The following is a 22,095-nucleotide window of genomic DNA, read 5'->3' as shown; positions in this document are numbered from 1 at the left end:
GCAGAGCTGGGATTCCAACCCATGACCTCTGATTCCCACGCCCGGGCTCTTTCCACTGAGACACGCTGCTTCTCTGATAAAGAAAGGTACATGGCAGTACTTTAAAGGAAATGATGATGATGATGTTGGTATTTGTTAAGTGCTTACTATGAGCAGAGCACTGTTCTAAGCGCTGGGGTAGATACAGGGTCATCAGGTTGTCCCACGTGAGGCTCACAGTCTTCATCCCTATTTTTTGGATGAGGGAACTGAGGCCCAGAGAAGTGAAGTGACCTGCCCACAGTCACACAGCTGACAAGTGGCAGAGCTGGGATTCCAACCCATGACCTCTGATTCCCACGCCCGGGCTCTTTCCACAGAGCCATGCTGCTTCTCTGATAAAGAAAGGTACATGGCAGTACTTCAAAGGAAATAAAAGTAGCTGAGAACAGCAGAAGCATTCCAGATCACTCAAACGCTGAGCTCAGAGAATTCTCTTATAATAATAATAATGGTATTTGTTAAGCACTTACTATGTGCCAAGCACTGTTCTAAGCGCTGGGGTAGATGCAGGGTAATCGGGTTGTCCCACGTGGGGCTCACAGTCTTAATCCCCATTTTACGGATGAGGTAACTGAGGCCCAGAGAAGTTAAGTGACTTGCCCAAAGTCACACAGCTGATGAGTGGCGGGGGTGGGATTAGAACCCAAGACCTCTGACTCCCAAGCCCACACTCTTGCCACTAAGCCACGCTGGCTGGGTTGTCTACCTTTCTAAGACCAGGAGAAGGGAAAGATGGGCTGTACCTAGTTGCAGGGACTGTTTTTTTCTATTATTATTATTATTATTTTAACCAAAAAGAATCCTATAACTGTTGGGTAGCTCCTCATTCCAGAGCCATAAACATTTACCTTCAGGGCTGGATGGGGGTGGTTCCTGCTTCCACAGAGCTTAGTACAGTGCTCTGCACGCAGTAAGCGCTTAATAAATACAATTGAATGAAATACAGAGAGAAAGATAGGAAACTGAAGAGTCTAAATAAAGGGATTTGGAAACATAAGACATAGGAAATATTTCTGAGAGCTAGTGAGTCTCAATCCTCCACAGGAATCGGGGCTCAGGAAATAAGGACCTCAGTTCTAATCCTGGCTCTGCAACTTACCTGTTGTGTGACCTTGGTCAAGTCGCTTAACTTCTCTGGGTCTCATGTACCTCATCTGCAAAATGGGGCTTGAGACTGTGAACCCCACGTGGGTCAGGGACTGTGTCGAACCCCAATTGCTTCTATCCACCTCGGGGCTTAGAAAAGTGCCCGGCACATAGTAAATGCTTAACAAATTCATAAAAAGTCAATCAATCAGTGGCATTTATTGAGCACCTACTGTGCACAGATAAGATGGGGAGGGCAGCGATTTACCAGATGTGAAGGGAGAGGGAGTACCAGGCAAGAGGGAAGGCATAAACAAGAAGAGGTCTGTGGTGTTAGAGACAAGAATGAGGCACAGTGAATAAGTTCAATTAATCAGTGGTTTTTACTGAGTTTTGGGAACAGAGCACTGTAGTGCACATTTGGGAGAGTATGATATGAGTTGCCTTGAGACAAATGAAGCGGGCAAGTTGCACTGTAGTGGTATCACATCTACCAATCCTTTTATACTGTATTTCTCCAAGCCTTAGTACAGTGCTGTGCACAAAGTAAGTGCTCATTGATTGATTGAGAAAAGAGAGGATAAAATGGAAGGAGAGAGCTGACTGAATGCCTTAAAACTGGTTAGAAACCTCCGCTTGTGGAGACAAATGGCCAACCATTGATGTTATTTGAGGAGTAGGGAGTTGTGTGCAGAACAGTGTTTAAAAAAGTAACAGAGTGAAGTATGGACTGAGGAGAGAGACTTGAGGCAAGGAGTAAGTGAGGTTTGGAAATTTCTACCTCTTGCCATCACCCCAGTCTCTGCTTTTAGGGCTGGGCGGGGGATTTGAGGACCAGCAACTGGACTCAGACCACAGACCTCTTCTTGCTTATGCCTTCCCTCTTGCCTGGTACTCCCTCTCCCTTCACATCTGGTAAATCGCTGCTCTCTCCATCTTATCTGCGCACAATAGGTGCTCAATAAATGCCACTGATTGATCGACTTTTTATGAATTTGTTAAGCATTTACTATGTGCCGGGCACTTTTCTAAGCCCCGAGGTGGATAGAAGCAATTTGGGTTGGACAAGACCCTTCTGGAACAACAATTCCCTGGGGGATAGCCACGATTTGTGCAAAACACTCCAGTCAATCGATCAGTAATATTTTCCGAGCATCTCTTGGGTGCAGAGCACTAAGCTTAGCCTAAAAAAAATAAAATAGAGGTAGAACTCCTCCAGGAGTTCACAATCTAGCTAGGGAAGCAGACACAAAATACTTTACAGGGAGGAGGAAAAAGTTCCTGGAAAGATAGGCATGCAGAAAAACAAATATTTAAATAGCAATGTACTTCAAATAGATATGTCCTGAAGTGCTACGGATGACTTGTGTGTGCACAAGTGATGAGGTGGAAGTTAAGAGGATAAATTCTTTGGTTTAAAAAAAAATCACGTAAAGCAGCAGCACAAGGATGCCACCAAGCATCTTGATCAATCAATCAATCGTATGTATTGAGCACTTACTGTGTACCGAGCACTGTACTAAGTGTTTGGGAGAGTTCAGTATGACAGCTTGTTGTGGGCAGGGAATGTGCCTGTTTATTTTTATAGCCTACTCTCCCAAGCGCTTAGTACAGTGCTTTGCACACAGTAAGCGCTCAATAAATATGACTTGAACGAATGACCATGTTTCTTGAGCCTTGAATTTGTAGGGTGCTTTAATTTTTTTACAAAGCTCCTTCCACTCATCTCATTTTAGTCTCCCAATATCTTTCTGAGGCAGAAATCATAATCTCCATTTTACAGATGAGGAAACTGAAGCAGAGAGTGCTCAAATGTCTTGCCTTAGGTAATGCAGCTGATCAGTGGCAGACCCGGAACAAGAATTTACGCCTCTGGCTCACGTTTTTTCCACTAGGTTACATCAACACACTGGGGAGTATGGTTATCGGAGAAAGAAGGGCCAGCAGAGTGTCTCCCCTAAACCTCAGCTCAGGAAATCATAACAATAATAATAATTACATATTATTATGGTACCTGTTAAGGGCTTACTTTGTGCCAAGCACTGTTCTAAGCACTGGGGTAAATACAAGTTAATCAGGTTAGACACAGTTCTTGTCCCACATGGGACTCACATTCTTAATCCCTATTTTACAGGTGAGGTAACTGAGGCCCAGAGAAGTTAAGTGACTTGTCCAAGGTCACACAGCAGGTAGGTTGAGAGCTGGAATTAGAACCCAGTTCCTTCTGACTCCCAGACCCACGGTCTATTCACTACGTCATGCTACTTCCAGGAGGGGAGGTGGATGAGGCTCCTCACCCACAGTGACCAATAATGGGTCCAGAGGAAAAAAACATTCTAAAAGGTCCTGGGCTTCTGCTGGCAAGGATTACCATTGGGGCTGCCCACAAAGAATATCCTTGGTCTCACTGATTCCTTGGGCAGCCGCAGTTGTTGAAGAGGAACTGTAAATTACGGGTGTGAGGTATTGGATCAGAGCCTGGATGTCCAGCTTGCAGAGAGAAATGATGTGATGCAAAGTGACAGGAAAATTGTTTCTTCGCTAAAGAGTGGATCCTGACCTTACCTTCCCACCCTAAACAATGGCACTTATGACTTCTGGTAAACTACTGAAAATGAGATACTCATTCAATTTGGTAATAACTAACAGACCCATTCCCTGCCCTCAGCAACACGCATGTGGAAGGCCCCAAGGGTTTAAGGGCTACAGTCTATTACTTCCAAACTTTTAGGAGTACAAAATGCCTAAATTAAATTGTCATATTTAACCCCCCCATTTTAACCTTTATGATTTATGGGCATCAGATATAAAGGGCTCCATTCATATGATGAAATCCCCACTGTCCACGGGGAGGTAGATGCTACTTCTTCTGTGTCATCTTGGCTGATGGGCCCAGGCAGCCTATGATGGAAACATAAATGACTTTCAACTGGGGACAATGACCGAGAGTTGGTAAAATGATCAATCTCAACCAGATTTCATAAATTCCAAATAATTATGGTATTTGTTAAGTGCTTACTATGTGCAGAACACTGTTCTAAACGCTAGGGTAGATACAGGGTAATCAGATTATCCCTTGTGGGGCTCACATTTTTTAATCCCCATTTTTACAGATGAGGTAACTGAGGCACAGAGAAGTTAAGTGACTTGCCCAAGGTCACACAGCAGACAAGTGGAGGAGCAGGGATTAGAACCCACAACCTCTGACTCCCAAGCCCGTGCTCTTTCCACTAAGCCACGCTGCTTCTCTACTAAGCCACGCTGCTTCTCTAATAGAGGTGTGAATACTAATAATGATGATGATAATACACCTTTCCAGGCTTGGTCCAGTGATCAAGTCACTGTCATTTCAGTAGTATAAATGGATCCAATTCTATGGTGGAATTATGTAAGGGACAGCAGATATCCTGCCCTCGCCAAAGAAAAGTGGGCACCTGTTTGAGGTGAATTATTTCTTCCAGACGAATCACTTGGCTCTATGGAAGAGGTAATTTTCCTCAAATTACTTCTTGAGAGTAAATTACTTCTTATCCCATTTTGTCCAATTTTAACAGGCAGGTTTATCCTAAAGTTTTTAGCCGGCAATTGCAGTGTCTGGGTCATTGTCCCTATATTCTCACACTACTAGCTATGGGTCTGGGAAGCAGGAGATGTGCAGTCTGGCCCCAGCTCTGTTAGTCACTTGCTGTGTGACCTTAGGCAGGTCAGTTAATCTTTCTGGGTTTTATTTGTCCACCCAGGAAATAGGGATAATCCTTGACTTTCCCCATCTCACCACATTACTGAGAAGAGAAATACAGTTGTGAAGATCAGCAATATCTTATTACATTATTACAAATCTATATGTTGAGATTTGTCCTGAACCTAGGAGTTGCTGTATTTAGGGCCATATCAATTAAAAATAGCTGGGGTTGAGGGAGAGGTAGCTATTGCTGATCCACAAATATGAATCCACCCAAACCTACCAGACCCACAGCTTTCCCCACCTTTAAAGCCCTTCTGAAATAACCTCTCCTCCAGGAAGCCTTCCCTAATTAATTTTTCTTTTCCCTGCGTCAAGGTTCCCCAACTACTCCCTCAGTACTTCTGGAGCAACTAATCACTTTATGCATTCACATTTACTAATAGCCCTCTATACCTATCAACTTACTATTTTAAGCAATTTAGCCTTTTCCGTTCTTTTCTTTCAGTAAATTAATTTCCCCTGCTCGACTGTAAACTCCTTCAAGATGGCAATCATAGCTTCTAACTCTATCGTACTCTCTCAAACACTTAGGGTCGACCTGTGCACACAGTAGGTTCTCAGTAAATGCTATTAATTCAGTGTCCTCCCAAAGGTTGATGGGAAGAAACAATCATAATGGAGAGTTGTGGCAACTTGGATAGAGCAGAGGGCTATGAGTCAGGAGTTTCTAATCCTGGTTCATGCTTATAGTATGACCCTGGGCAAGTCATTTAATAATAATGTGTGGAATTGGTTAAGCACTAAGTGTGTGTCAAGCACTGTGCTAACTGCTGGGGTGTCAGACACAATTCCTGTCTCATATTAGACTGTAAGCCCGTCAAACGGCAGGGACTGTCTCTATCTGTTGCCGACTTGTTCATCCCAAGCGCTTAGTACAGTGCTCTGCACATAGTAAGCGCTCAATAAATACTATTGAATGAATATGGGGCTCACAGTCTAAGTAGGAGGGAGAACAGATATTTAATCCCCACTTTACAAATGAGGAAACTGAGGCACAGAGAAGTGAAGTGATTTGCGCATGTTTGTAGAGCTTGGATGAAAACCCTGTTCCTCTGACTTACAGACCCATGCTCTTACCCTAGGCTACACTGCTTCAAATTTCTCTGTACCTCAGTTTCCTCATCTGTAAATCGATATTAAATACCAGTTCTCTCTCCCTAGACCATGAGTCCCACGTGGGACAGGGACTCTGTCTGATATAACAAACATGTATCTACCCTAGAGCTAAGCACAGTTGTTGGCATATAGTAAGCATTTTAAAAATGCCACTATTATTAACATCACAATGCTATTAATACTACTACTACCACCAATAATAGCAACACTTTTCTTCTCTGGAGGCGACAAAAGAGTCTTCCTATATTTCAGTTTATAAAAAAATGGCCATGGCTATGGCCCCTACATGGGAAAAGGCCACAGCAAAACTGACAGTCTTCAAAGCTTTGAATAACTAATTCCAAAGTAGCAGACGAAAAAAGAAAACTTGCTACGGGCTGTTATTGTGTTTAAAATGCTTGGAAGCTCAAACTGTTGAAAACACTAGGAGTTCTAGAAATAATCGGCATCAAGTATGAATTGAATTGTGAATTGTCACCTGCACATTGATTATCTGCAGTGGAAATGACCCAATACATCAACCAATCAGTCAACAGGGCGGATTGAGAGTCCTTTAGGGGCCGAGAACCATACTAGGAAGAATATGATAGTCTGCCCTTGAGAAGTCCCCAGTCAAATGAATCCACTACTGATCAACCGTGAGACCTTGCATAAAGCACTTCATCTCCCTCACTTCCCTTCCACCATCTCTAAATCAATCATTCAATGGGATTTACTGAGCGCTTTGTGTCTGGGAGAGGGAAATACACAGTAGAGTTGGTAGATCATCCCTTCCCACAAACGAGCATATACCCTTGCTGATCTCTCAGAGCCACGAGAACCAGTGATACACAAAAGTGTGCTTAACCCCTCAGCAGAAAGGCTCTCTAGGAGTTCATGTTACAGTCAAGTTACACACATTGCCCTATGGATCAGAAACCTCACCCCTCTGCCTTCGGTCACCCAGTCAGCGTTGAGGGGGTTTGTCCACAGCTAAGATATCCAATTCTTCTCTCTCTCCTGCCCACAGCAAGTCTGCTTAGTGACCACCCTAATTTATGCAAAATTGTTTTCTGTCTTCTGCAGCTGTGTGGCCTTGTTTTGATTCCAGCGAATGTATGTACGCAAGTATCTTTCCCCGCCAAACTCTCATCTTCAAAAAGCGTGCATGACAATCAGCAGCTCACCCCTGTATTATAGCGAGCAGATTTCAGCTCGGTTTTCTCGGTGGGTGAGTGCCACACAGAGGATGGTGACTAACCTCTCTGAAGAATGGGGACAACAACGAATTCAAAGGGATAAGCCTAAGCTTCCCCCTTAAGAGCTAAACCACAGATACAATGTCATCCTGGAGGGCTCACCCAGGAACCAGGAAGACTCTTCTCAGAAACTAGCAGCCAGTTCACTGGTTGCCTTGAGGGGATGGCTCTGGACACATTGCAACTGACCCACATAGCCGAGCTCACAGGAGATTTTGTTGGTTTGGGTTTTTTGATGAGGCCATAGTTGGAAAGCAAACTGGCAGAACCTAACAAGCCACATCAAAAAGTGCCCTGCCATGCTCTTTCCTCTCCCAGAAACTAGCAAGCAGGGAAGAGAGCAGACAATGCCAGGTTGGTCGGGTTGGCAGCTTTTCCCTCCACCTCTCTGCCCCCTACCCCGCAACCCAGGACTGCCGCTTAGGGGGCTGAGGGTGGTCCGGGGCCACCCCAAGAACGGCAGGGATGGCGGGGAGCTGGAGCGGATGGCAGCCTCTGATTTCTCCATCAACATCATGAACCATACCTAACCATGAACCACTCCTCCAGCCTGGATGTGGTCTGGATGGGGAACCGGGCTGGGAGCTGGGGGGATGGGGGAGGCACTGGTAGATGGACAAATCGGGGGCCAGGTGGGTAGCTGCCAGATGCCGGTGGAGATGCCGGTGGAGCCACCCTGGATCTGGAGCCCCAAAATCATGAAGATTGAAACTGGCGAGGAGTGAAGTGACCATCCCGGGCAGCCTTAGGTAGCGCCTTGCTGCTGCGGGCCACGTTGGGGGGCTGAGCAGGGGTGCTGCCCTGGAGCCCTCTCTTCTCAGAGATTTGGTGGGAGATGTGACTGTGGGCAAGTCACTTCACTTCTCCGGCCCTCAGTTACCTCATCTGTAAAATGGAGATTGAGAATGTGAGCCCCATGTGGGACAGGGACTATGTTCAACCCGATTTGCTTGTATCCACCCCAGCGCTTAGTACAGTGCCTGGCACACATTAAGTGCTTAACAAATACCACAATTATTATTATTATTCACCATCTCCTCAGCCCAGAAGTGTGGAGAGGGGTGGGTGTGAAAGCTGCAGAGTGGGTTTTTGTTCAGAGATATATGTTGGGCTTTGCAGTAAAATGAGCATTTTAAATGTGAATTAGTCTATCGTGTGCTTTTTGCCAAGATTGGGTAGATTTCTGCCTGGGAGAAAAGGTTTTAGTTTTGTTTTATTCTGGCTCAGCGTGGTGATCATGGTAACTTGGGTCATATCTACTCAGACTTCCCTCATACTCATTTCACACTTAACGCTTAACTCCTCGTTTGCTAGGCCAGTGGACTGGCCGAATGGAGGTAGGTCACTCTGTGTTTACTGCCTGGAGTCCTGAGGCCAGTTAAGGTAGCAAATCAATCAATCAGTTTGTATTTTTTGAGCACCTACTATGTGCAGAACACTGTACTAAGCGATTGAGAGAGGACAAAATAACAGAGCTGGTAGACCCATTCCCTGCCCACAAAGAACAAAGACTATCCAGGGTACAAAAGTGCCTGGGCCCCTCTCCTTTGGGACTTAGGATCTGACACTTCCAGGATTTGGGCTTGGACCAGGGCTAGCTTGGAGCTAGCTAGAGTAGGCCAAGAGGCCTGGAGTGGTCCTGCAGGGACCCCCTGCAGACTGGGTCCATTCTGTCCACTCTGAGATTGGTCCAGAAGTTGCTTGCTGTAGGGCCTGGAATTGTCTTGGAAACTTGGTCCATTTGGGAATCTCCTGTGCTGGACCCAAGTGACCCAATCCCAAATCCAATTTCTAGGATTTACTGTGGCCTGTTGTTCAAATCTTGTCCCTCCTCCCCATGCTTAAAGGGAAGCGGCAGGGCCTCGTGGAAAGAGCCCAGGCCTGAGAGTCAGAGGACCCAGGTTCCAATTCCTGCTCTACCCTTGTCCACTGTGTCTCCTTGGGCAAGACCCTTAAAATACAGTGCTTTGCACATAGTAAGCGCTCAATAAATACTATTGAACTTTGCCGTGCCTCAGTTTCCTTATCTGTAAATGAGGATTCAATCTCTGTTCTCTTTCCTATTTAGATTGTGAGCCTCGTTTGGAACAAGGACTGTGTGTTTCCTGATTATCTTGAATGTACCCCAGTGCTTAGCTCCAGACTTGGCATACAGTAAGCACTTAAAATATTATTATTGTTATAATAATATTAATATGAATTAAAATATCGTTATCAGATCTGATTCCTTCTCTCAGGGCCGAGGGTGGAGAAGTCTATATTAATGGATGGAAGGTAGTCTGAAAAATCTACAAAACCATCCTATGAATCCCAAGTATTCTCACAGCTATAGGCCCGCAAACCCCGGTTCTAACTCTGGTTTTTCAGCTAATCCTTTTCACAGTCACCCAGACCAAATGAAAAATCCTCATCCTACTGGACATGTCCTCCCTTCTCTGTGGCTGTAAACTTGGGCTGTACCTAAATGTCAAATCCTGTGCATATCCCAGCGCTTAGTACAGTGTCTGGCACATAGTAAGCACTTTACAAATACCATTTTAAAAAAAACCAAATCCAGTCTCTAGAGCTATTTCTCCATCAACATCATGAACCATACCTAATGACAAAGAGCAGGACAAAGTTGTCATTGATGGGGCCCTGAAATGTAGTTAGCTTCTTATCCCCAATCCATTTTGGCACCATTCCACCTCTCTTCCTGTGACACCCATGAAAACTGCCTTTGTCACCCATTAGAGAAGCAGTACGGTGTAGTGGATAGAATATGGGTCTGGGAGTTAGAAGGTCATGGATTCTACTTCAGACTCCACCACTTGTCTGTTGTGTGATCTTGGGCAAGTCACTTCACTTCTCTGGGCCTCGGTTACCTCATCTGTAAAATGGGGAGTGACACTGTGGGCCCAAAGTGGAACAGGGACTGTGCCTAACCCGATTTGCTTGTATCCACCCCAGAACTTAACACAATGCCTGGCACATAGTAAGCACTTAACAAATACCATAATTATTATTTTTATTATTACGACAACTAGTTACAGTCATCTACCACCTCCATAGCCCCATCTCTGCTTTTCTAGGTAATTTCAACACCTTTTTTCATCTTCCTTCTCTTCCCCTAAACTGATCCATGAAGACTTCAATATTCTTATGGAACTTCCTGATGACGTATCATCTACCTGCTCCCTCCCATTCTTCAATTTCACAGACCTCCTACTCCACCCTGCCTCACATACTCACCAATCACTCAATCAACCAATCATATTTATTGAGTGCGTACTGTGCACAGTGAACTGTACTAAGTGCCTGGGAGAATATAATATAGGGTTTTTTAAGGCATGTTCCCTGTCCATCAGAAGTTTACAGTTTAGGGAGGACATATGCTAGATCCTCGGGACTCTAACCTCATGATGGGCAGGAAACGCGTCTGCTAATTCAGTAGACGAATGGTGGATCAGGGATTAGAACCCGGGTCTTTCTGATTCCCAGGCCCATGATCTATTCACTAGGCTATGCTGCTTCTCCCTTTCTTTCAACCCCCAAATTCAGACTGTCGCCAAATTCTGTCTCTTTCCTCTGTAATTTTCTAATCCTAATTTGGGTTCCGATCCCGGCTCTGCCACTTGTCTGCTGTGTGACCTTGGGCGGAGAAGTCATTTAACTTCTCTGTGCCTTAGTTACCTCATCTATAAAATGGGGATTGAGACTGTGAACTCCATGTGTGACAGGGATTGTGTTCAACCTCATTTGTTGATATCCACCCCAGCACTTAGTACAGTGCCTGGCACACAGTGAGTGCGGAACACAATATCATAATTATTATCATTATTAACATTCCAGGGCTCACCCCTTCCTCTCCATCCAAAAATTCACACATACTGACTCAGGATGTGTCACATCTTAGTTTGACTACTATATCAACCTCCTCACTGGTATCCCTACCCCTATTCATAGACTCTTCTCTCTCCAATCCGTACTTCATTCTGCTGCCTTTAACACTTTTTAAAAATTTTGTTTTGCATATATCTCTCCATTCCTCGAATAGCTTAAATAGCTACCCATTTCTCTCTACATCAAGCAGAACCTCTTGACCACGGACTTTAAGGCACTCAATTAACTCTCCCTCCTTCCAATCTCTTCTTCCAGTTCACTGCAGCTCACACTCTTCATTCCTCTCAAGCCAATCTACTTAATGGGGCTCTCTCATTTTTCCCACTTCCTGGAATTCTTCTGCCATCCTTCATATCCAACACATCACTGTTCTTCCCATCAAGGCCCTTCAGAAATCACATCTCCTTCCAGGAGACCATTCCCAGTTGCCACTTCAGTCTTTCCATGCTACCTAAACATTGATTAGACTGTGAGCCCATCACTGGGCAGGGATTGTCTCTATCTGTTGCTGAATTGTACATTCCAAGCGCTTAGTACAGTGCTCTGCACATAGTGAGCGCTCAATAAATACTATCGAATGAATTTAAGTCTTCACATAGTGCTCATGTACATGACTCTATTACTTCCTCCTGTCTCCCTTGCTAATTGTAAGCTCCTAGGGGGCAGGAATCATGTCTTGGAATTCTATTGTACTTTGTTCAGTGCTCTGCACATAGTAGGTGCTCGATAAATACAGTTACTTCAGTGCCAACAGTGGATGACCAAGAGATTCATGATAGTTTTTAGTAGCTCTCACTATTGAACATCTTTGAAAGTCTACTATTTCCTATGCTCCATATTTTCAGGTGGGGCTTGTGTAATAGCATCATCTGCGAACCCAAAGACAACTCCACTACTATGTGATGAGCATGCTAAGTAAATAAACAGTTCTTGGAAGGAGATGGGAAGACCCGACTGAAGAGTGCCAAGTTGTGACACCATCAGCACAGCCCTGTTCTCAAGTTTTAAATTAGACCCTTCGGAGCTCCAGGAGCTCCAGGAGCACTTGAGTAAGCAATCTTTGGGGAATAAAAAATTACCCAAGGAGCCTGAAAAGGTTCATTCATCTTCCCAAATTTCCTATAAAGGAGCTTAGGCACTGGGTGAAGTGGGCTTTTCATTTATTATTAAATATTACCCGGTATAACTGTGATTCTGCCCAGGGATGTTCTAAAAGCCTTCTTGGGGTGGACCTTGGAGGAGTCAGTCTATCAAGGGGTCAGGGCTAATTGCTGCTAACAGCAGCCCCATTGACAATGAATCATTGTCCTTGTATGTGAAGATGAATGAGGAGACTCTTGAACGACCATCAGATTTCGGCTTTCTCCCCCTCTATAGATTGTAAACTCGCAGTGGGCATGGAATGTGTCTGTTATATTGTACTCTCCCAAGTGCTTAGTAGAGTGCTCTGCACATAGTTATTGGTCAATAAACACGATTGATTATTCTGCACAGTTGTAAACCTGGACCTTGGATCTGGCATTAGAGCTACTCCTTGGGGTATCTGGCCCTATTTTCAACTCTGCCTCCACCTCTGCTAATTCTGTTGTATTCTTCCAAGGGCTTAGTACAGTGCTCTGCACAGAGTAAGTGTTCAGTAAATATGATTGAATCACTGAGTCACCAGGTTGTATGCTATAGTGGCTTTAAATCATTTCCTCAGACTCCCTGTGTAGGATCACCTCACTTCTGCTTTCCATCCAGCAACTGTTTGGGCATTTTACCAGATCGGCTGGTGGTGGCCAAAGAGGTCGGAATCTCTGCCTCAGTACGTGCAACTCCACACCTAATGGCCATTTTTATCACCCTACCTGTCCAAATTGGAGCCCCACCCCTATTTAAGTTATTGGATGGAGAGTTGAAGTGAGAGGATTACCAAGCAAGGGGGTCAAAATAAATTAGTTTAAAACATTGCAAAGACAGTGATAAATAATCACAATATCCTAGGGGAGAGGAGAGAAGGAAGGACCTTATAGAGGAGAAAGATCCAGAGATCCAGAGGAGGGAGGTGTCTTCCCTGGACTTCTTTCTTTCCCCGGAGTCCTGGTTCTGGTGCTGTAGCCTGCTCTTAGTCATTCTCCGCACCTGGCCGGCCCTGATGAATTGGCTGCAACAAGAATCATTTCAATGCTGAGAGAATTATAGGTAGAATTTGAGGTCTAACTGAAGGCAGTGTGCCACACTACACACCTGGGAGAATACAACACAATTCATACTCCTGATCCTAGCCCTCAAGGAGTGGGGGTTTTATGGGGGTGATGCACTAAAATAAATTGCAGATAGGAGGAATTAGGGGAGGGGGTATATGAGTTATTGTTTATGTAATGGAGAATGTGAGACATGTCCATAAGCACTATGGAGGTATAGCTGGGCTGTGCTTAAGTTATGCAAACTTGTGGAAGTGGAATTTACGGGATATAAGGTGGGGAAATGAAATTAATTGAAAGTCTCCCAGAGATGGGATTTCACATCCTTGAAATAGGGGCTTGAAGATGAGAGGGCTGTGGTCTGTTGAATACAAAGGAGGGAGTTACAGGCTGTGGGGTGAGCAGAAGTCAAAGATCGGTGGAGGAAGAGATAATAATAATAATAATAATGTTGGTATTTGTTAAGCGCTTACTATGTGCCGAGCACTGTTCTAAGCGCTGGGGTAGACACAGGGGAATCAGGTTGTCCCACGTGGGGCTCACAGTCTTAATCCCCATTTTACAGATGAGGGAACTGAGGCACCGAGAAGTTAAGTGACTTGCCCACAGTCACACAGCTGACAATTGGCAGAGCTGGAATTCGAACTCATGACCTCTGACTCCAAAGCCCGTGCTCTTTCCACTGAGCCACGCTGCTTCTCTAATGAGAATGAGCACATTGAGTAGGTTATTTTGAGAGGAACTAAGAGTGTGACCTGGGGGGGTAGTGGGAGAAGAGAATGAATAAGTAAAAAGGAGAATGTTGAGTGCTTTGAAGCCAATGGTCAGGACTTTCTGCTTGATGTTAGAGAGGAGTGGGGAACCATTGCAGGTGTTTGAACATGGGGGAGATAGGAGCAGAATGACATTTTAGAAAAATAATCGGGGCACAGACTGGAACGGGAGAGACTTGATTTGGGGAAATAAGCGAGGAAACAGATATAGAAATTAAGCTGGGATAAAGATAAGTGCCTGGACCCATATGTTGGCTGTTTGGCTGGAAAGGGAGGGGAAGAACCTGGAAAAATCATGGAAGACAAAGTTAACAGGATGGACAAGATCTTGGCCAGAGTCCTGGACTGGCTGCTAAAGATTATACTTTACCTTGTGCTTCCAGAGTTTCCATGAGGCTTCAAATCACAATGGTACACAGCAGACAAATCTTTGCTGCACATCAGATTCAAGATCTCTCCATAGTGTTCCCAGCTCTCACAAAAGCATTTCATTTCATTGGCTGATTTGAATTCTGCCAGTTACTGAAAAGGTTTGGCTGTCCCAAAAAGCTGATCAAGATTCTAAGATTACTCCCTGATAATATGGCTGGCTGCATCAGATTTGGAGGGACCGCATCAGAATTCTTCCCCATCACCAGTCGTATACAGCGGGACCGTGCATGAGAGAGTAGATTATTCTTTTTTGCCAGATGCACCTATACATTAACTACATTAGTCCACATTATATTCACCGTGGAAATGATGCGACATTCTGCTTTGGGTGGGATTCGGAAAGCAACAGGGAGTCCAAATAATAAACGTGCTAAATGGAGCCCACTTCAAGGGAGAGGTGTGGATTAGAGTCCATATTTGGCCAAAGTATGCAGACCTAACTCACCGAATGGCAAGAGACCCAGGAAAACCTGAGTAACATAGATGTAAACAGCACCTCTACAGAGCATGGTCAGTGATGGGAGGATAGGGTGGGGAAAGAAGGAAGGCTCTTAAAATGGACCCATTTTAATCTCACTGCAGTTAAACCCAGAATGCTTGACCAGCTGCCGTTTTTAAATGGTCGAACTTGTGGAAGTACACTCCTTTGCATGGGGGAGCGAGCGGGGTGGGGAGAAGTGTGTCTCTGGCTAAAAGGCATGATCACGTCCTCAGTCTCCTCCTTGTCCTATGCAAAACAGAAGACTAAGAAAAAACCTCTGGTTTCTAGGTCACTGTTATGTGAATGCCAGCTGAGTATAATGCAAGGCCTGTGGTTACCACAATTTTCCTAAAACAAGGATCTGCTAAAATTACCCAGAGATTTGTGTTGGAGACAAGTTTTGCTACACTGAATACCATTCCAGTGTTTATTTACCCGACTACCATGTCTATAGTCTTGATGTTACACTGAAGGAGCAACCTGACGTTAAAGGTACCCAACGTGAGGAAAACGAGCAGAGGAATCGATCTGCTTTAACTGAGGTAAACCTCACAGATGTGTTTATTTCTAGAAAAGGTGATTAAAGCCATTTCTCCAGTCCTTTCCCAGAGTTTCATTATATGAATTATGTAACGAGCGGTTTAACAGACTGACGTGAAACTCCCTCTTGCATCTTGAGGCCACAATTAAGGAATAATACCAGGCAAAAGAAAAACAAAGGAACTACTTTTTAAAAGGCTATTCTCTTTCATCCAAGACAGTGAGAAAAAGGATTGTGCATTTGATGACGAAAATCATCATCTGAAGGCTAATTTTCTTTCAAAAGTCTTCTCTCTATCATTGCAAAAATGAAAGGAAAATGGCTTTTTAAAAAAAGCTTTTCATAAGGAACACTTGATAGTCTTGAGAACATTTTCTTTAATGTTGTATGAAAGATCTGCCCCTCTTGAGGCATAATAATGTGCTTAAAATACACTTAGCAATACCCTCTGGCTAAGAAAAATATTTCCAACCCATATACATTTTTTAAAATAAAATCTCCATTTAAATGCTTATTTTGACTTTCTGCCCAGGATCAATTGCAAAAGCGCTTCTGTTTAGAAAGCACAGTTCAGCCAAAATCCAACTTGTTTTTCAAGAACAGGGAACCAGAGGGGGAAAAAAAACCCTCATAAGACATTGAGCAAGTGTATATGTGTATTTTTTATTTGGCAAACCCATTATTCAAAGCCTGCATTTCCCTAAAAAGACAAAACTTTCCTGTTAACCTCAATACTCAAACTCATATACCCAGCTGACATCATGCTCACGAAGGCAGAGGCAATACTGTCTAAGAGGTAAAGGTAAAGAACGGGCAGACTTGGATAAAATCAAACTGTTAGAGATTCTCTGTCTGAATTAGGCACTGTCAGCCAGGCACAAAGCTATGCTGAGTATTTACACAGTTTTGCTCACTGCCCCATTTGAGGAGCAGTGTGACGCAGTGGAAAAGAGCACAGGTCTAGTGGTTAGAGGCCCTGGGTTCTAATCCTGGCTCTGCCACCTGCCTGCTGTGGGACCTGGGGCAAGTCACTTCATTTTTCAGTGCTTCAGTTTCCTCATCTGTAAAATGGGGATTAAATACCTGTTCTCCCTCCCTCTTAGCCTGTGACCCCCATGTGGAACAGGGACTCTGTGTGACCTGAATATCTTGAATCTACCCCAGTGCCTAGTACAGTGCTTGGCAGGTAGTAAGCACTTAAAAAATATATCCATTATCATCATTATTCTACCTCCACCTATCTTCCCACCTAAAATCCAAACACCTGAAATGGCTAAATGCTTTCAGAAACACTCTATTGCTCTATCCTCCCTGCGTTAAATTTTTAGGGACATTATTATTATTATTATTATTATCATGGGACTCACAGTCTAAGAGGGAGAACAGGCTCTGAATCCCCATATTGAAGATGAGGAAACTGAGGCACAGAGAAGTTAAGATGTCCTTTAGAGTGTAAGCTCATAGTGGGCAGGGAATGTGTCTACCAACCGTTAGGGTGTACTCTCCCAAGCACAGTGCTCTGCAGACAGTAACTGCTGAATAAATACGACTGATTAAGTGACTCACCCAAGGTCACACAGCAGGCAGCGAGTAGAACAGGGATTAGAACCAAGGACCTCTGACTCCCACGCCCATGCTCTTTCCGTAGATCATCTATATCAACATCAGCATCACTGGCAAAATTGGGGTACAAGACAGGTGACTGACCCACGGTCACACAGCGAGGCCATGAAAGCAGCGGAGAGGGAGACATATACTATGCAGATCTCTGATTCACCCTAGTACCTCTCTCCGACAGCTAATTCTCCTCCATTTCCCCAGTGCCAGCTATGCAACTTCCAGTCACAACTTCCCAAACTACTCATTTCCAGACCTTTTGATCCTCTGCTTCTTAGCCAGCTCAACGCACAAGGTATGACCACCAAGAGTTAAGCCCTTCAGGGAAGACACAATAGCCTCTGCAGTGACCTTATCCTTGTAATCAAGAAATGCCCTGTGCTGAAGTCCATGCCAACTGAGTCGCAAAGGCACCGCGTTACGTTCCCTCAGAGCTCTCTTTAAATCGCTCACTCTTGCATCTTGAGGAATGTCACCCACGTAAACAGTAGTAACAACAGCCATTTCAGCTTTCAAAGTTAAACGGTCGGTTCTCAAACCGACGTCTTCCACTGGAGCAGAATCACCCTCCCTCCGTGGAGTCTTAGGCCCAGTTCTAGCAATGACTGCTTGCTTGGTGTTTCTTTCCGAAAGGTCGAATTGCTGGTCTCGAAGGGTTACGTCTTTCCCGGCCTGCTTCTCCCTGAAATGAAGATTCTTTAAGATTGGGATTCGTTCCATCATATCGTAGCTGATCTGAAAAATTAAAACAGAAAGCAGTTTCGGCATTTCCTGGTTAACCCCGAAGGGGAGACTGCAGCCAGATGCTAAAGAACGGAATCCTCATGTTGAATGGTGATTATCAGTGGCAAAGAGACTCACACAGTCTGTTGGCTACACAGGGTTCTCTGATCAGTGAGAGTCCTACCAACTGATGGCGGCAAAGCCTCGGAGGGTAAGGATCCTGTATGTAGGAACCATTCGGATGGAATGTTATTTAGGTGAACAGGGAGCTGTGCTTACTATCCTCCTACTATCACTACGGCCAGCTCTGCCACGTGTGTGGAAAACAGTGGTGCCGTCTGGAGCCCCAAAGGGATCAGGAAGGTCCAGGCAGGAGGCAGGGTTCCCTGCAGCCCCTCTGTGGCTTGGGGGGAATACAAGAGAGGTTTCCTGCAAGTGAAGTACAGTAATATGCTCCAGATCACATCAGCAAGAAGGGGGTTCTCACTAAGAGCAGGTGACAACTTCATCAATCAATCGCATTTACTGAGTGCTTACTGTGTGCACAGTACTATACTCAGAGTTTGGGAGACTACAATATAACGATATAATAGTGTTGGTAGACCCACTCCCTGCCTACGACGATCTTATAGTCTAGAAAACTTTAGACACAACCCACTTGCTAAATACGGAATCGATCAATCACATTTACTGAGCACTTACTGTGGGCAGAGCACTGTACTAAATGGCCGGGAAAGTAAAATATAAGAGTTGGTAGACACATTCCCTGCCCCCAAGGAGCTTACATAAACAAGGTGAATCCGAAAGAAAGCTTACTGTCTTGAAGTGAGGCCTTCGGATTATGTCTGATCAAATGGCAAGAGGTGGTACACCAGTGATTTATTTCAATTTGACATTTCCAGTCAGTGCTTAATTCATCTGAACACATCTAGACTCGGCTTTTATTAGCAAAAGACACACATTAACAGGATAAAGACCAACCCCCTTAAAATAGGAGTCAGTGTACTGTCTTTAAATTGGACCCATTTTAAATGGGTCATCATATATTCTAAAATGAATCAGCCATTAACCACCTGACATTATTCCCACACCAACATAAATGTGTTCATTTACTTATTTACTTGTTTCTAGGAATGATATGGTGTTTTATAAACATATTCAAAAATGGCTTAATCCACCCCTGGAATGAAAAAAAACCCCATTTTTTAATAGTGTACTGTAGCAGAACTGCTGTGTGATTAAACTTCATCCAAATTCTGTTTAGGTTAACAATTATTCGGTCCATCAAAATTGTTAGATATTACAAAAAATACCATCTATATTAAAAAAAACAAAACCCCTTAAGGGCAATGTCAGAAAGTCTTAGACCAAACATGGCTTATCCCAAAATAGATATTGGGATGTGAGAGGACAATTCCTGCTAAAAAAACAAAAAACAACAAAAAAAAAGTACAGTTCATATAGGGCTCAGCATAGTTTACTAGAGAAAATACATGTTCACCGATCCGCATGGGGCTATGCGGACATCCTTGTCAGTTCCGGTGTGCTAATAAGGTTTATACCAAATGCCAAGTTAATTTTAAGCTCTGTTAAAAAGAAGAGGTGGGATTGGGGGAAATCAACAGTTGCCAAATGGAAACCGAAAAAAAAATTAACAGGAAAGGAAAGCGTCTAAAAGGGTATTCTAAACAATAGAGGAGAAATATAAATAAAACTATTTTCTAAAAACGCACAAGACATTGTTCTTAAACGATTCCAGCATCAACTCACAAGAGTCAAGAGTGAAGGTGACTGCTGCACCTTTGGCTTAGCTAAAGCTCTGCCGAACTATTTAAGGCAAACGCTGCTTGCGGGCTCACTCTCCTCTCTTCCATCAAGAAGCCTTATGTGCTTTCACTGGTAAATTCACGGAGAGCAACTTAGGCTGCTGTCGCTCCTGCCTTATACTGTCATCAGCTGAAAATCTGACATCCAATGGGAAAAACTGCGAGGAGTTAGGAGTTAGTGCATCCTCAGAATCCTTTCACACATATATTCCACTGCCATCCTGGAGTCCCTCCATCTCCTGTCACGAAAGGGAAGGCAAGATATGAGCCATGGTCAAATCCGGGGGCTCTCCGAGAAGTTCCAAGAAGAATTTCAAAAGCAAAGCCAAGTCTTCAGTCATGCCTCATTTAGAATACTATGTATAGCCTGGCCAACAAACTTAAATAAGGAGAGCATTAAGTTAGATACAACATGTTTACCAGAGGTGGCCGAAGGAAATTTCTTAGGTGGGAAAAATCTTCATTTTATATTTTTATTCATCTTTGAGAGGAGACGGCTGAGAGAGGAACCCAACTGAGCCTCCAGTTTGATCCACTTTAAATAGTAAAGCAAAGGCAAAAAGCCTGGGGTCGGGAGTGGAGGGTCCATGGAGAGAGATTAAAGTAAGAAACACTACTAGTAGAACCTGGATGTGATTAACACCTTAAGAGTTATGAAGATTCACATGAGTTCTCTCCTTTTACATTGAATGATGGCCTCCTATGTTCTTTATTGTAAACCAGGAAAAGTTCACATCTTCATTCAAGCTCTGGATATCAGTTAGAACTTTTCCATCTGTCAGTGGAAAAACATTTTAATGATTTAGGCAGTTAGTAGTACTCACTGAGTGTCAACTGGGTACAAAGCATTATAGTAAGAGAATTACACTAAGAGAGTATAAGCTAAAGACACTGGTTCTGCCCTCAAGGATCCTAAAACAGAAAATTAGCATTGCTAATACGATCTGAGTGAAAGCATTCAAGCTACCTGATTTCTCCATCTACCCTCTCAAAAAAAACCCAAAACTTTGCCGCAGAAAATTTGGAGATCAATCTAGAAGAGCAAGCAGAAGCGTGGCCTGGTGGATAGAGCATAGGCCTGGGAGTCAGAAGGACCTGGGTTCTGATCCTGGCTTCATGACTTGTCTGTTGTGTTACCTTGGGCAAATCACTTTACTTCTCTGTGTCTCAGTTACCTCATCTGTAAAAGGGGGATTAAGACTGTGAGCCCCATGTGGGACAGGGACTGTGTCCAACCTGATTATCTTGAATCTACCCCATCGCTTAATACAGTGCCTGGTATATAGTAAATGCTTAACAAATACCCTAAAAAAAAGACCAACTGCTTTCTTCAACCAAGACTTAAGTAGCTGTATTGTGCTTACTAATCATGTTAGTACAAAAAGATTGCAAAATAATTTAGGGAATATTACTAAAAAATGTGGATTTCTTCATGAACTCCACTGTTGATCACAATATGTAATTTCCCAGTACACGGAACTCATGGTTTTGTCTTACGCAATCATAATTTTTCCAGAATGTACTTATCCAACTACTTTAAAAGCAATTTTTGAGCTGTTTTGTACACCTTTAAGAAAGAACTGAAGTGAAGCGATTGGTCATGGAAAAGTAAAACTCCTGGGTGTGAGGGGAAGGAAAGAAGTTTAGACTGTGAGCTTTTTGTGGGCAGGTAATATGTCTACCAACTCCACTGTATTGTTTTCTCCCAAGCATCTAGTACAGTACTCAGCACACAATGAGTGCTCAATAAATAACACTGATAGAGCTGAATAGTTTTGCATCGCCTCCTTCAATCATAATGACTTCAACACTAATGTAGAGCAAATCCCCCATTCCACTTGCTATTGTATTGTTTCCAAGTTACACGTCATTCAATTCCCATCTTCGGATATTACTGTATAATTTTTAAAAAGTTGGAAATGTTTGCTGTAACTGGGAAGAGTGCAGAATTATGAAGTGGGGCCATGCTTGCTCAAGAGAGCCAATCAATCAATACTGAGTGCTTACTGTGTCCAGAGCACTAAACCAAGCACTTGGGAGAGTACAATACAAGAGTATAACAGACACATTCCCTGTCCACAAGGAGCTCAGGTCCTCCAGTGCACAAGAGAGGGTGCAGAGTGTGTTTGTGCGGAGGGAAGCCCGCACGTGGGATAGAACAACTGGAGGCTTTTAAGATGCTCAAAAGGCCACACTCAGAAGCAGATGGGGCCTTTCACCACCATTACCATCAACAACGCTTAATGAACGCCTACTGTAGGCAGAGCACCACATATAGGCAGAGAAGCAGCGTGGCTTAGTGGATAAAGCCGGGGCGTCAGAAAGCCCTGGATTCTAATCCCAGCTCTACCACTTGTCTGCTGCCTGACCATGGACAACTCAATTCACTTCTCTGTGCCTCAGTTAC

General features: G+C 43.9%; 1 protein-coding gene across 4 annotated transcripts in view; it reads right to left on the bottom strand.

Annotated features, from left to right (window-relative positions):
* Window positions 1-17,092: 17,092 nt before the first annotated feature.
* Window positions 17,093-22,095, bottom strand: part of MTHFSD (methenyltetrahydrofolate synthetase domain containing) — a 33,981-nt gene continuing 28,978 nt past the window's right edge. For all 4 annotated transcript variants that reach the window (XM_039913533.1, XM_007672735.3, XM_039913534.1 and 1 more), the window contains exon 8: window positions 17,093-17,874. In XM_039913533.1, coding sequence (XP_039769467.1) covers window positions 17,380-17,874 — 495 coding nt within the window. In that variant the 3' untranslated portion in view covers window positions 17,093-17,379. The remainder of the gene's footprint in view (window positions 17,875-22,095) is intronic.

The sequence above is a fragment of the Ornithorhynchus anatinus genome, chromosome 11 (assembly GCF_004115215.2).
Source record: "Ornithorhynchus anatinus isolate Pmale09 chromosome 11, mOrnAna1.pri.v4, whole genome shotgun sequence".
NCBI lineage: Eukaryota > Metazoa > Chordata > Mammalia > Monotremata > Ornithorhynchidae > Ornithorhynchus > Ornithorhynchus anatinus.
The sequence above is the reverse complement of the archived record's forward strand: the minus strand, read 5'-3'. Positions and strand labels throughout refer to the sequence as shown.